General features: G+C 36.0%; 1 protein-coding gene across 1 annotated transcript in view; it reads right to left on the bottom strand.

Annotated features, from left to right (window-relative positions):
• Positions 1–12,323, bottom strand: part of stxbp6 (syntaxin binding protein 6 (amisyn)) — a 36,844-nt gene extending 24,521 nt beyond the window's left edge. Inside the window, exons 1-2 of the mRNA XM_051866940.1 lie at positions 12,066–12,323; positions 4,470–4,668 (exon numbers count right to left, since the gene is read on the bottom strand). Of these exons, the coding sequence (XP_051722900.1) occupies positions 4,470–4,623 (154 nt within the window). The 5' untranslated portion in view covers positions 4,624–4,668; positions 12,066–12,323. The remainder of the gene's footprint in view (positions 1–4,469; positions 4,669–12,065) is intronic.
• Between the last annotated feature and the right edge of the window lie 3,466 nt (positions 12,324–15,789).

The raw sequence follows: 15,789 nt of genomic DNA, 5'->3' as shown, positions 1-15,789 counted from the left end.
GCTTGAAAATCTTTATTTTCCAAAATATATATTTTAGCAGACTTGTGTGATTAGTGAAGGATTTGATAAAATGTCAACAGGACAATTATTGAAGGACTACCACAATTCTCATAATGTAGACTGAACTCAACAATAAGAACTGAATTTTCAGTTTCATGAAACTGAAACACTTTAGGTCAAAATATTTTCTATGAATATCCTTCTAAAGAAGACAGTTAGCTTAGGAATACAGCAGGTCTTTTTCATTGAGCTTGTAGTCCAAAAGCTGGTTTGTGAAGTATGAGAAACATGGATCAGAGACACTTTCATAGCGAAACAAAAAGTATATTCATGCCAGACATGCCAGCATTCCAGAATGTCTGCTGGACAAAGACACTTTGTATGTGTTATCTGCTCTCTATCCCAGTACATATTTGGTGAGGACAATTCTTGAAATGACTAGACTTGGAATTATAAGAAATGGAGGCATAATTCTGAGTTTTTAAAGTAACTGTGAGACATTAACTTTGAATTATGTTGTAACTTTTCTCAAAGTTGCAAATGATAAGATGACATTAAATTACAATAAATTATTCTAAATTCAACAATTGCAAGGCAATCTAAATACTATAATTTTATACTAAATAAAAAGTAATATATTTTTCGGGTTATAATTCAGGATGTAACACCACAAACCATAATACATAATCAAATGGAAAGAAAAAGAAGTCAGTTCGTGAAAAATGGTAGATGACAACAACAACAACAACAACAACTTTCAGTGAGAAGTTTGGTTTCTAAAGTTTAAAAATGAAACATTTCCAAGAAATAAAAAAGACATGAAAGGCACAGAAACAGAGATGGTTAAGAACCACAGACACTCAGGAACTAAAAAAGCCGCACTTCCTCTTCATAGGCAGGGCGACTGGATGACAAAAGCCAAAAGTCATGTGATGGTGGAGGCTGATTTTGCACATTCAGTTTTTGTGGTGATGTTTATCACTTTAATGAGGTCCAAGCAAAACTCAGTCCATCTTCTTTGAGAATGATCACTCAAAAGCAGCTGATCCCAACTGAACATGGACCTTAATTTCTGGCTATTAAAATGTACTTTTCCTTAAAATGAAAATATTTGAAGTTGCTCTAAAGTGACTACAGTAGATAAATATGTAGACAATGGGACTGGTTCAACAACTCAGCTATCTCTAAAAAAAATCTCCACTAGATTACTCAACCTGCTTAAACTAGGAAGTCAAGGAAGCATTTCATCTGTAATCACTGGGTTGATCTTACGTATCATCTGACAGAGAAAACCACATGCTCCACAGCTTGTGATAACTGTTATTATTATTATTAAATATAATATTACAGTACTCAGTTATTTATTAGTTACTTAAAGTGCCCCTTTTTCAGATATTACCTTTTAATGTAGTGTGTAATACAGATATTTGTGAATGTAAAAATCTTTGCACACTGAGTCCGAAATTTTCGCACGTTAAAAAATAAATTCGACCTCACGTTGTGTCAATCACATTTGCTTCTGAAACTTTTGTCCGTCATAAAAAAATTTTGGATCGGGTTAAATTCTCTGCATTTTTTCCTCATCCATAGCAAGCATTTTGAGAGGTGTTTTGACAATTCAGAGCCACCGTACAAATGAACACCAAAAATCCAGACACAAACTTTTTTTTGTCCATATGGTTCAACTAAATTTAAAAGGGTTAAAATTTCTAAATAAATTAGCAAATTACTTGCATACATTCTCATTTTTGAGGACCAATTCTGTTTTAATTCATTTTGAGAGAATATTTGGAGGATGATTGCAAAAATGTCAATGTGGTGTAACCGTAACAACTTTGTAGCAAATAATTGATCTCGTTTAAAAAAGGTGAAATTCTCAATAATAATAATAAAAAAAAGCTTGAAAATAATTCCAAATATTAGGTTAGTTTATATTACATCTTTAATCGGCATCATAGACTAGGGATATTTGACTAAATTGGCCCCTATAACAGAAAGGCTGTCAAATGGTGTAACCGGTTATACCGGTTATACCATTTCAATTTAAAATCAAATTTGACAGGCATTATCATGGACACCTGTGTAAGCACATGGCCTTGGTGGGAATATTTAAAAAAGATAATACTCATGTTACATGATCTTTTTGCACAATTTTAACAAAATGGCTCTTTGAAAGGTGGTTACACCAGCTTGACTCTTCAGGAACTTGACTTGACTCACATGATTCCCCAAATTAATTATAATATCCAGAACAATGGTGTTCCATTTACTTTTATTTACTGAGAATTATTACTGATTGAGAATTTTCTAAACAAGATCAATTATTTGGTACGAAGTTTTCACGGTTACACCACATTGACATTTTTGCAATCATCCCCCAAATATTCTCTCAAAATGAATTAAAACCAGAAATTTTAGACTTTGTCCTCAAAAAAAGAGAACATATTTAAGTAATTTGCAAATTTATTTTTAAATTTTAACCCTTTTAAATTTAACTAAACCATATGAACACAAAAAAAAATATTATATTGCTGATTCATAACGCTCCGAAGCTTCATGAAGCAGTGTTTTGAAATCGGCCATCACTATATAAGTCGTTATTTTGTTTTTTTTGGCGCACCAAAAATATTCTCGTGGCTTTATAATATTAATATTGAACTACTGTACTCACATGAACTGATTTAAATATGTTTTTAGTACATTAATGGATCTTGAGAGAGGAAATGTCATTGCTGGCTATGGAGGCCTCACTGAGCCATCGGATTTCAACAAAAATATCTTAATTTGTGTTCTGAAGATGAACGAAGGTCTTACGGGTGTGGAACGGCATGAGGGTGAGTAATAAATGACATTTTCATTTTTGGGTGAACTAACCCTTTAACTATATTACTATTGTTTATTCTGATAATTATTATTAAATAATTCAACCATTTATTGAGGATTAGTGTCTTTAATCATGTTGATGTGGCCGCCATTTTATAAAAGCAATAAACCGCTCCCTTTAACCATAGTAAAACCATTCTCTTATGCATACTGATACATCCCGTATTATTTTCAAGAAGTCTTGTCTCCTTGCCTTTGTCCAATAACAGTGCTACATTTCAATAGTAGTGAGGTCAGGACTCTTCTATGTTTTCTCTTGTGTTTTTGACTTACTCAACTTCCTTTGAATCAGAGTTCACAGAAACACACACACATTCTGCAGAAGAGTTTCCCGATGTGGTTTGGAATTCATTAGTCCGCCGTGACGGAGCAGCGGAGCCCCACGACATTTACTCCTTCCACCGTGATTCACAGTTGGATCGAGACTTCGCGTTGGCATCGGGAGGGAGGAAACGCCTCCACTCGACTCACGGCTGCCTCGCACTCATTGTAGTAATATTTTTTGGAAAGCCGTTGTTTCCTCGTGTTAATCATAGACAGTTCAGGAGCACAGGTGTTATCAATCACAAGCACACATGGTATAAATCCTTCTGTAGTCTTGCAGAACCACACTTCTGACTATAGACGTGAAGTCTGGTTCACTTATCAGCTTATTCTAGACAAGAACTCACATAGAAAGACGTCTGACTGACATTTAAAAATAACATATTATGCTTTCTTTAATGTTGCTGTTTGACCATGACAAAGTCCCTCCAGCGGGAGTTCTTCTCTATATCAGTGTCAGTGTTTCTGAAACGCCTCCATCTTGAGTTTTCTTCACAATATTCCTCATTTAAATAATTCATACGCAGAATAAAGGGGCGGGGCCTGCTTGAGTTAGTTAGTAGTGTGTTGAAACTGGCGGTTATGGTAAGGGGCGGGACACTTCCCAAACGCCAATCACAACACACTGCCCCAGCCGACCAATCAGAGCACATTGTGCTCTTCAGAAGGAGGGGCTTCATAGAGACAGGAACTAAACAGAGCGTTACTGACAGACTGGGAAGAGAGGAGCTGAACAATGGAGAATATGAGGAAAATAATCAACCTGTTCTAGTAGAGCCAACATCAAGACTTTGAAAGAGCGTAATATGGCCTCTTTAAGTAAGTGATCATTTACATCCAGCCAGTTTTATTGCAAAAGGGTGATCAGGACCCCGATGAGAAGAGGTAACAACCGACTGAATGTATTATTGGAGAATTCAGCAGTCAAACAAAAGCTGCATATCGCAACTGTTGTTGTTGCATTTATAATGTATGAACATAAAATACATTATAAATGAGACCTGTTAACGTCAACTTCATTTGAACTGTAACTTGACATCAGAAACATCATGATTTTATACAAAATTGGACCAAAACTTATACCACTGATCGTGCAGCACTATATTAAAGAAAACACCAATCATTAATAAACCTGATTTGAGGAATCATTCATATCTGCAGCTCAAAGGTGTTGGAGAAGTTATGTGCCATAGTTTAATAGTGATCAAATCACTAAACTGCAGCAGTAATGGTGAAACAGCACTAATGAGGGAAGACTTTACCTGATAGGCAAATGAATGTGGTGTAGTCACCCTGGCCTCCTGTAGCCAAGAATGGGATCTTCTTCTTCGTCCTCCTCCTCACCTGCACGGCTGCCAGCATCCGTTCATCGTTCGGAAGAAAGACCGCCTTGTTGAGGGCCGATTTGGCACTCATTGTAGCCGATGGCACAGGCCGGGTGACAGCAGGGCTCTCTTAACTCTGACGACAGAGAAAATGAGACACAGAGGCCGTTTCTCAATATGCGTCAAAATTTGGTTCAAGAACGCATGAAAGTGCCCAGATGTGTTCTTGATATTGAGGATGCATCGACTGCAGACTTGAGAGAACTGAAGCGTTAAAAATCCCAGAAGTAATTGCAGATGGACGATATACGCTACTGAAGTAAAGATATACTTGTGCAAAAATGTAGTCAAGTTGAGAGTATAAGTTGATAATATCTTTGATACTCAGTACAACTACAAAGTAGCCAAAAAGTTACCCAAGTACAGTAACTAATCACATTTTCTCAAATACTTTACACCTCTCTATTTAACTACATATATCACGTGTTTTGAGCTTTAATGTTCTCATCTGAATCATGCAACTATCTACGCAGCGCAACCGAAAACCAAGTTTAATTTTGCATTAGTGTTGCATGAATCACCAGCACACACCAAAAGTGTGATAAGACGTCTAATCACGACACCCATTTGAATCTATAGAAAATGTAGAAATAAAGAAAATGAAGAAAAGAGAAGAAAACACTGATATGCACCAACATAAAATAGAAGGATTTTTAAACTACTTATGAACTGTAAAGTATTTGGATGCAGCCTGTATGAGGCGTCTTCTGAACATTCAAGCATGAAAACATATTCTAGAAGAGCCTCAAAAAACTAAATCAAGACTTAAAAAAAGGGCATAACATGGCCCCTTAAAGTAAGGGATAACTGGTTATATTGCAAAATAAACTCCGACAGGGTGATCAGGACACAACAACCGACTGAATGCATTACTGGAGAATTCAGCAGTCAAACAAAAGCTGCATATCGCAACTGTCGTTGTTGTTGCATTTATAATGTATGAACATAAAAGACATTGTAAATGAGACCTGTTAACATCAACTTCATTTGAAACATAACTTGACAGCAGAAACATCATGATATCATACAAAACTGGACCAAAATTCAATTCTGAATACTGACCTAACATTACAAAAAGTTAAGACAGACGACTGTCTTCAAAAACCTTCAAGAACCAAACCCAAGCCTGCGGAAACACAAATGACAGCTGGACACTAACAAATTCAGTCTGTCAGCAGTCATTGTGGACTGGCATATGTGAGGCTGAACGAACTCATGATCGCTTGTGTAACAGAACAAAGACTCACAGTTACAGTCACAATGCCTGAAAAAGGGCACAAAGCTCTTGTTAGCAAACAGCAAGCCTGAAGGCAATGGTTTTATTTGTCATGAAAAGGTCAGTGCTGCTGTTGTCTCACCTAAATGAGAAACAAATGGCTTTCAGAAATCAAATTTGTCGTTTTTCCACTTGATGTCAAACTGGCTCGGCTCTTTTCACACCCTCAAAACACATGCATTCCCTCTGTCAGACCATATAGTGTCTGAGCATCCTGACTCCTGGTTTTGAGAACATATTGTAATGTGCAAAAGCACTCTTTTTAGGGGGTCTGAAGCCACGTCTTTCATCTCAGCCCCACACAAACCCTTAAACCCTTACAAATCTGTAACCTCTCTTTATATTTATTTCTGTGATCAAAGCTGAATTTCCAGCATCATTACTCCAGTCTTCAGAAATCATTCTAATATACTGATTTGATGCTCAAGAAAAATTTATGATTATTATCGATGTTGAAAACAATTTTTGCTCATTTTAAAATATTATATAGTGTTATATTGTATTTTTGATCAAATAAGCGGAGGCTTCTTTCAAAAACAAACACATTAATTATTCCAAACTTCTGACTGGTACTATCAATGTACATAATAAACCGAGAGAATACTGAAGGAATTCTCCAGGAAATATGAGTCAACTACAAAACACTGGATAAAATAAAAATACAAACATTCACAGAAAACTCAGTTACATAAAAATACAGAAAGAACAGGACTTGCAAGTTAGTTTGGCCTCTTATAAGCAACAAGCACAAGAGGCAGAAGTACTGGAAAGTGAAGTCAAAGCAGTGTTTGTTTCCCATCAGCCAGTGAAGGGGCTGTGAGGATTTTACACCACAGAGCGGAAAATATGACGATCCGCTCAGAATCCAGAGCAAGGAAGGAAAACACATGAAGCTTGAACTGAAATCCTTAACCGAAAGCAAACAACTGATCCAAAGCAGACAATTAATGGCACAGAGACAGAGGATGAGTAATCATTATCTCACTCACGGATGGAGTATTTTAATCTTTCATCAGGGGTCAAGCACTGAAGGTACATACGCACTTATTGTATCTGTTAGTCGTCATCTTCTTCTCTCCAAAGACTCTTATTGCGCCCATAGAAGAAGAATGTGAGGCTGTTTCTCCACAACAGAAACAGTATTAAGATGAATCTTGGTGCATGCCGTCACAAGCATGACCTGAGGTCACATGCAGCGTTTTGGTCATTGCCTATTTTGAATTTTGTTGTAAAATGCTGATTTTTTTCAAATATATTAGCGTATCGTTACGAAACTCAGTATGCGTCATCGGCACCATGCCCTGGAGGTACTCAAAAAGTCAGAAAGCACCACCTTGTGGTCAAAAATGATCTTATAGGCGGCCCATAGAACCGTATGGTAAAAAAGTTGTGAAATTTGGCACATTAATCACAGCAATTTTGGAGTCCTTAACTCAGTCCCTCTAGCGCCACCAACTGTCTGTGTTTGTGCTAATAACTTTTGAACCATAAGGGCTAGCAACAAAATTCCTTGGCTCAAGATGATTCAATTGCAACCAATGACATCATTTTCCATCATTTTCTGAAAATGCTGCTTTTTTTTCGAACTCATCCTAGACGTTTATTTGATTTTCACCAAAATTGGCTCAGACCATTTTTGAATAGTGCGCAAACGAATTTGACGAAAAGCACACAAAATGGATGTGAGGCTGTATGTATATCTTGGTGCACGCCGTCACAAGCGTGACCTGAGGTCACATTCAGCGTTTCAGCACAGCACCACCTACTGGTCAGGAGATATGAAAAAATGGCTATTTTGCATACCGAGTCGAATGATACCCATTTTTCCCACGTTGACCATTTTGGGCGTCACCTATTTTGACGCTATATTTTACAAACATATTAGTGTATCGTTACGAAACTCAGTATACGTCATCAGTACCATGCCCTGGAGGTACTCAAAAAGTCAGAAAGCACCACCATGTGGTCAAAAACTATAATGAAATTTCAAAAAATGCTATTGATTAATTGATGCTATAGCTTTTGATTAATCTTAATGAAACTTGATTAATCCTTTTGTCATACCAAGAACAATAATACCAATTATGCCATAGTTGGACAAAATTGTTGTCTGCCATTTTGAATTTCTTTGAAAACCTACTTCTTTAAACTACTTTTACACCGCGTCCTATCCAGATGTGACGCGACAAGCGATAAACTCCGTATGTACTTTAAATAATGTTTAAATTGTGTAATATTTATGAAGTACTTGTCCATTTCATTGTGTCGGCTGTGCTCTTGCCGACAGACCCCGCCCACACTCTCTTCTGATTGGCTGTGGTTTTTGATTGATTTTATTGCTTCTCATTTTCGCGTCGTGTCTAGTGTGGACAGTCAAATTGCTCGTCGCTGGAATCTTATCGCATCGCGTCTGGTTAGGTCACGGTGTTAGGCTGTTGTTCCAATTTTCACCAAAATGGTCTCAGATCATCTTCAGACCATGTCAGCAAAAAGTTATTAAAATCTTTTTGATTGATCAAACCGTTCCTGAATAACGCACCAACTGATGGCATGATGCCAAGCTGACTCTGAGGCTGTAACTCTGCAAAGCTTCGGCATATTCAAACCAAACTTTGTAAATGTCATTGTCATCTCACACTGACCACACCACATCAATTTTGGTAAAAGCGCCACCAATTGGTCAAAAGTCATAAGCAATTTAATAATATTACTAGTGATTCTATTTATACTTTTACTGAACCACATAAAAATGTCTTTGTTTACTCATTATTGCAGTCTAATATCTCCTTAGTTTGTCCCTTTTCTAATTTTCCATTTTTATGATTCAATTATTCATTAATTGAACCGCAGGGGTTTGAGAAAGCCTGAATCAGCGCAGATGTAATAGACTTCATCTGCTCTATATCACCTCTTTACTCATTCAGAAATCACTTTGGCTTTTTCTCTGACCCATTCCCAACTATTTCTCTAAAGAGTTATTGACTCTAAAGGAGCATTTACCATATAAATGTTGCGTCAAGTCAACATAATAAATTTATGCTCATATAATTTCTGCTTTTATAAAACACACTAATGATGTTTTGCGGTGACACATTATACTTATGTGGTTTCTCAGGATAAACTGAAACATCTGAGAGGGATATAAAACCTTCTACACTGGTGAGAATGGTTGCTGTTCACTTGGAAATGGTGCATAAATACAAGGGCTGTGTCCATTTGGTGTGATGATTCAGCAGTAAGTGAGAATTATTGCCAAGAACCCAATAGACAGCCATGATTCAAGACACCCGATGTGGACTACATTATATTTAGACCAGAGTTCCTGAACAATCCCCTCATAAACCCTAAATCAGACCAGAAGCATCGGGAGCCCAAAGAAAGAAAAAGGCCAACTCAAGCAGTTTTAATCACACAGTAATGGAGTAGGATTGATAGTTCTGGACAGGGTTTGATCATCCTGTATTTTTGCCTATTGCCGTCAGATATCACCAGAGGAAAAAGTCAATGCTTCTGTAGAAAATACTCAGGACAATTTATTTCTCACTAAGAACTGTGTCAAGTTAATGTCATTTGACAGTCCAAGAAAAATTGCAACTATCAAATATGAAATGCAATAACAATCTGTATTTTTCTTAGATAATGAATTGAAATTCTGTATTAGATATGTTATTCTGTTGATCAAAATATCAAAAAGTAATGCCGCACAGGGGACACTACGTCCTTATTGACTGAAAATGACTAAAAACATCAAAAACCGACATGTTTGGTGAATTATGGGGGAAAGAAGCATTAAACTACATTTGTAGTGAACATATTAAAAATCTTTTACAAGCTTTAAAAAGAAAGCATCAAGTGATTCAAAGAAACACATTCACTTTATATAATTAAAACAGATTTGATTTATAACTTTAAATAATAAACATTGATCAGTGCTTACATAAAACGCATCAAATATAGTCAAAAGTGAACTGTCCCTTTAAGTATATTCATTTATGTCTGTACATTTTTTTGACAACTTCGCAATACACATTAATACGTTTTTTTGTTTTAATGTTAACTTTTGTTAAATCATTTTAACCATTAATTTTATTTTAAATAATTTAACCAAACTAAAATTACAACTAAATTTACATATTGACAGGTGAAGGTGATTTTCACTGTCAAAAACAGAATTTGATCATTATTTTGCATCAACTGATTTTGCATTACACCTAAGAAATACACATAAAAACAGCTCTTTTTGCAGGGATTATAATCTCGACACAACTCTCTCTCTCTCTCTCTCTCTCTCTCTCTCTCTCTCTCTCTCTCTAGACACTTTTTGTAATGTATGTCTGTAAAAATGTACATTGCTAAAAATAAATTAAATTATAAGTAACTTTTTTCTTTTTTATTGTAAACCTACCAGGTAGGTATTTTCAAAACACGCCATCAGAATATCATTTTGGTTGCAAATTTACAAATTTTGGTTTATGTTGTGCTGGTTATTTGGCACACGACAGTCATCTTATAACAGAGTCATTGACGAATAAGGTTTTTAAAAGTGTAAAAAAAACAACAACTGTATCTCCAACATAATGGAGATATAATTAATTTTTACGCTTTATTAAGTGTTAACAATGAGATTATGTGTTTTTTATAATCAATTAACACTGCTTCTGTCATTTTTTACAAGATGGACAAAATTTATCACCAAAAAAGTCATTCGGTTTTACCAAAATTTCGGTTTTACCGAATGACACTTTTGGTTACACCGAATGACGATATTTTCAAACAATGCTAACAGGCTGATATCTAGCAAAAGGACAATCAAACATTTTATATTTAGTACAAGTTTTTAAAATATTACAACATTTTCCATGTTTTATAGCGGTTGTACCGAATGACCTGATGTTTCGGGACATGCGTATGAACAAGTGAAAACATCAATTTTTCAATAGTTAAGAGAGAGTTAGTTACTTTGCTTCACGACCATGTGGTCCTTTGCAGGTGTCTGAATGATGTCACATCCTGTCACATGATATTGACCGCATGACTTGATCCAAAATGGTCCCTTTATATTGGTTACTCCAAATGACATCAATGAAATTAATTTTTCCGGACATTCTTTCTCATAACAAAGCAACGACTTCTACACATAATTTTAACACCATTTTGCACTATGTTGATATATGATGTTATAAAATCATGCCAGAATAAAAAATATATACATTTATTACATTTTAAGATATTTTAATCACAAATGAACGGTTAAACCGAATGACCTTTTGATGCTTCAAAATCTTTATAATACCTTTATGTGTAGCAAAATATAATTAAAACCTTTTGGATTCAATAAAAGAGATCTAGTTGTACTACCTTACATACTTTGGATGTCATATCTGTGTTTTTTACTATTATTAAGAATTTTGGACAAAAAAATGAACCCAATCAACACTTAGCAGTGTGAATATAGAAGCACTGCCGATGCCATCGTAGAAACACTCTATTCAAAGCCAACAATGATGGATTTCTTCCACAATCACATGTGTCCGATATCAGGGTTTAGGGAACATTCGGCCGGTCATGTGAGGCTACTGAAATGACTGGAGGTTTTGAACTGAAACATATTATTTCAAAAACACAGAGTATTAAATCAATGCTAAATTGATTCTATTTTTGTTTGTATCCTGTGATGAAACCAAACTACAACCAAGATACAACATTGACGTGAAAAGGTGTAGTGTTTACTGAGATTTCATCACTTCATCATACAGCAGGGCTGCTGTGCTGTCCAGAAAGGCAGCTGACCAGATGTTGAAACGCAGCCGGTCACAGTGTTTGTTTAATGATTTCTCAGCAAACATTTATTCCTTATCTCAGAATAAAAGCAGCAGCGATGTTGCCTTTCTGTACTAGTAAAGTCAGAGTGGATTCTTGTAAGAGCTGAAATACTTGCTCCTGAAGATCGTGAATCACTCTTCAATCTTCCAAAGAAACTGAAAGAGCGTCGCCTGTTTGTGATTGTCGCCAGACACACAACAGACATCTTGTGTTAGTTCCATTGAGAAGTTTTCTGTTTCTGAGTGTTTTTAAGAACGAGATTCGCTTTCGGTCACATATTAAACACTGACAGGAAAAACTTCACACTTGTAAGTGTTCCTCCTCTCTCACTACTCTCAAACATCAGTAGTGTGAATGTCTGCTGCTTTTCTTACCTTTTACTGTGAGTTCAGCTTTACTCTCTCGTGTCCCGTCCTGTTTTTTCCATCTGCAAACGTGCAAAGTTTGAACGCGCGCTTCTCCTGTCACACACTGGATCTGCAGTGATTAGTGTTCACTCTGTAGTGTGCAGTGAGCGTGTCTCGACGGCACAAACCGCAGCTGCTTCACTGTTCGGCTGTGGAAATGTGAGTGACGTGGATCAGCTGCTGCACGCGCGCGCGCGCTCGAGGCTGTACCTGCTGCTGCAGTTCACTTCCTTAACATCACCCCATTTACCACTACACTGACACTTTTCATTTTTAAACAATAAAAAAATCAGTCCTGGCGTTTAGAGAGAGAACTATTAGACAGCGATCGGAATCATGGAAAACCAAGAATAAGTGGGAATTTGTGTGTGTAGTTTTTTTTTTTAGGTTAAAGGTTAAACTTCCTATTTGACTGACACTTTGTTGAAGAAGAACCAACAAATAATAATAATAATAATAATATATAATATACTCGAGTCGTAGTTTTTTTTTTTTTTTAATTATCTTTGTTAAAGGCACAATATGTAAGATTTTTAGATTAAAATATCCAAAAGTCACTAGAACAGTGTTATATATTTTGTTGACTTGTGTACTTACATTATCCCAAATGTTTCCAAGAATGTTTAAATCCAGAGAAATAAGCACTTTTAACCAGGACACGGACCGTGCTTATCAATGACATCATACCCGCGTTACCCTCGATTTCCGGTTTTATTTTGTAGAAACTATGGAAACATCAACGACGCTTTATTATATTATGTGTTTTATTAGACAGGTGAGCAACTGTTCGGATACATTCATCGACAGAAAATCAATCATGTTATATTGCTCAACACAGTCAGTCTTATTGTTTAAATCTAATTTTCTTGATTTACCGCGAGTACCGTGTTTTACCATGACTAATATCGATCTATCTTACTGCAGCGTGTCTTATAGCAGCCGCCGAGTGAACGCAGAGTAGCATTATAACAACTTTCAACACACAAATGTATCTAATATGATAAACAGCACTGTGTTACCCCACATACGCTTGACCGGAAGAAGTGGAAGCGCCGACTGTGGCATAATAAAAGTCCCTCTGCTCACGCTCGTCTCTCATTAGAAATCGCTCCGGCGGCCTCGTTTCTGCTTTCACAGCACTCGTTCCTGCTCTGCTTCATACAGTAACGTTAATAATCTCATCCATGAACATGATTTCTGCCCGAGTCCCGTCGGATTCTTTTCCACAGGCTGTAAACGTGAAGACAACACATCCCATGATTCTGCGAAATCAAGGCGTCATCAAGCTACGCCTTTGTTTTGAATAAGCGACCTCTAGTGGCGACACTTACATAGTGCACCTTTAACTAAGATTCAGCTGTAATATTTTCATTTAAATTCAATTGATAAAATGTGTTATTTAGATGATATACTGTATCAATAAACATTTTGATCTCATTACACAACATTAGGAAATAATTAGAAAAGACTGTTGTTTATTAACACATGCTATTATAAATTAGTATTTAACAAACCCAAATATATAGACTACGAGTTTAATTCATAGCCTATATTTGGCTGTTGTGAATCATTAAATTTGTTGAACAGGATATCAATGAAAATTAACTGAACTTTAAACTGCCCTATTATTCTATTTTAAAGGTTGTTTTGTCGTCTCCTACAACAGATTCACATTCATCCAAAGTCAAAAAAAACTCTTTAATTTTCTCATAATATCCACTGCAGCATCAGCTCTTTTCTCTCAGTGTCTGAAACGGTCGATCAAGGATTCGGTCTCTCTAAACCCCGCCTTTCCTTGAGTCTGCTCTGCTCTGATTGGTCCAGTCTGTTGTGATTGGTCTGCTCTGCATTATGTAAATCTGTATGTTCAGCAGGAAGTGAGACTGAATTACTGACGACTCGTTTCAGTTCAGAATCGCTTCTTTCTTTTAAGGAATCAATAACTTTATTAATCTGCACTTTGATCTTTGAAACTGTGCAGAGCTTTTACATTCACAACACTGCATGAAAGATCATCTCTGATAAAGCATTATAGGGCACTTTAAATGTACCCATATTTTAAAGCTTTGTATATTTTCTCAAAACACACTGTTTGCGTTAGAAAGAGTCATCATCTCTGACTCTCTCTGCACACTCGTTTCACAGGGTTAATACACATATTCAGCCAAAGACGGCCAGCGATATCTAAACACCTTAGAAGAAAACTTTTTTTATTTTTTGCATTTTATCCACATTAATCTGCAGTAACAAATGAAACAGGTCCTGTCACAATAATATCTGTTTACATTTAGCGAACAACTTTATAATGCAGAAATGACAATGTTTAGGTCAAAGGTCATTCATGATGAGGTGTGGCCACACCCACCGGTGTCATATTACATCAGACTTCATCATATAAAGAAAGTGTTCCTTTAATTCAAGATAATTATATGATCTGACCATGCATTGAGCTCAAGAGTTTCAAGTATTAGCCTATTTTGTACAACGTTCATGAATGTGTCAGCATCCCCTCAGGAGCTCATGTGTGATTTCAAGCACTTTTGAATAAGTTATTTATTTATTTGGTATTATTCTAGGAAAGCTCTCGCTCTTTCATTGCACTTCCAGTCTTCACCACTAGAGCTGGGTTGTTGTGAGCATCTAATTCTTGTAAGTTGAGTGCATTTCTGAAGAAAGGTACATTTATTTGTATGCTATATGTTAATAAAATTGCTGTTTTTCTCAGATTTTAGACTCTGACTTCTCAAATAAGCTTATTATTGGTTTATATTTGAGATATTTAGTTATCTGTTAACACCTATTAACCTTAAATATTTCAGATGATTAACAATCAGACAAAATTATAAATGGCACTCTACATTATCCATAAACCATGTAAAACAAACGCAAGCAGCGATCATTTAGATTCTGTAGTCAAATATGAATTGTACCTATATATGAACTTCTTTACAAAACTACAATTTTAAAATGTAGTGACAGCAGCCATCAGGTGTTCAGGCCACGTTTAAAAGCCTCCTCATGAAAGTGGTTGAATTTCTAGCACTCTTATTAAAAATGTATTTAAAATGAATGTGTTTTGCAGTCAGTTTGGCATAACCAGCATGCAAAATATCATGTCAAAGTGAACATTTTTATGAAAATGCAGGATTAAACAAAAATGGAAATTAAGTAGTTTTTCTTGTATATTTATTTGACTGCTCTTACAGTACATAAATATCTCCAGATCAGAGGAGGTCTTTGGTTAAAGCTCTGTCACAGAAGACCAAGAACATGAACTAGCTTGTTGTGCCATAATTATGGTCATTCAATGACAGAATAAAATATTCATACATCAAACTCAAAGACAATCTGATACTTCATAATCATGAGTTAAAATAAAGATTACGCAGGAACTTCGGTTTCAGACTTCGGCTCTCTTCACCCGTCCTGCAGCGGATTGGTGAGGCTTGTTAACATGTGTTTTAAATAACAGATCAATCAATCATCAGCACCATAACATGACAGAAGCGTGTTAGAGGAATAGGGAAATACCCAGCGCTGCAGTTTTCCACAAGCAGTGTACAAAATAGGGGTTAAAAAACTCTTTAAACAATGAGCAAATGCTTAAACAGAATGTTGTTTGTTCACCTCAGTAAATTTATAAGCGGTTACATTTTCTGTTCATTAATATGCCGTTACCAAAATGCCTAAA

This window comes from Ctenopharyngodon idella, chromosome 17, assembly GCF_019924925.1.
Source record: "Ctenopharyngodon idella isolate HZGC_01 chromosome 17, HZGC01, whole genome shotgun sequence".
In the NCBI taxonomy this organism is placed as follows: Eukaryota; Metazoa; Chordata; class Actinopteri; order Cypriniformes; family Xenocyprididae; genus Ctenopharyngodon; species Ctenopharyngodon idella.
This window is presented reverse-complemented; position numbering and strand designations above follow the sequence as displayed.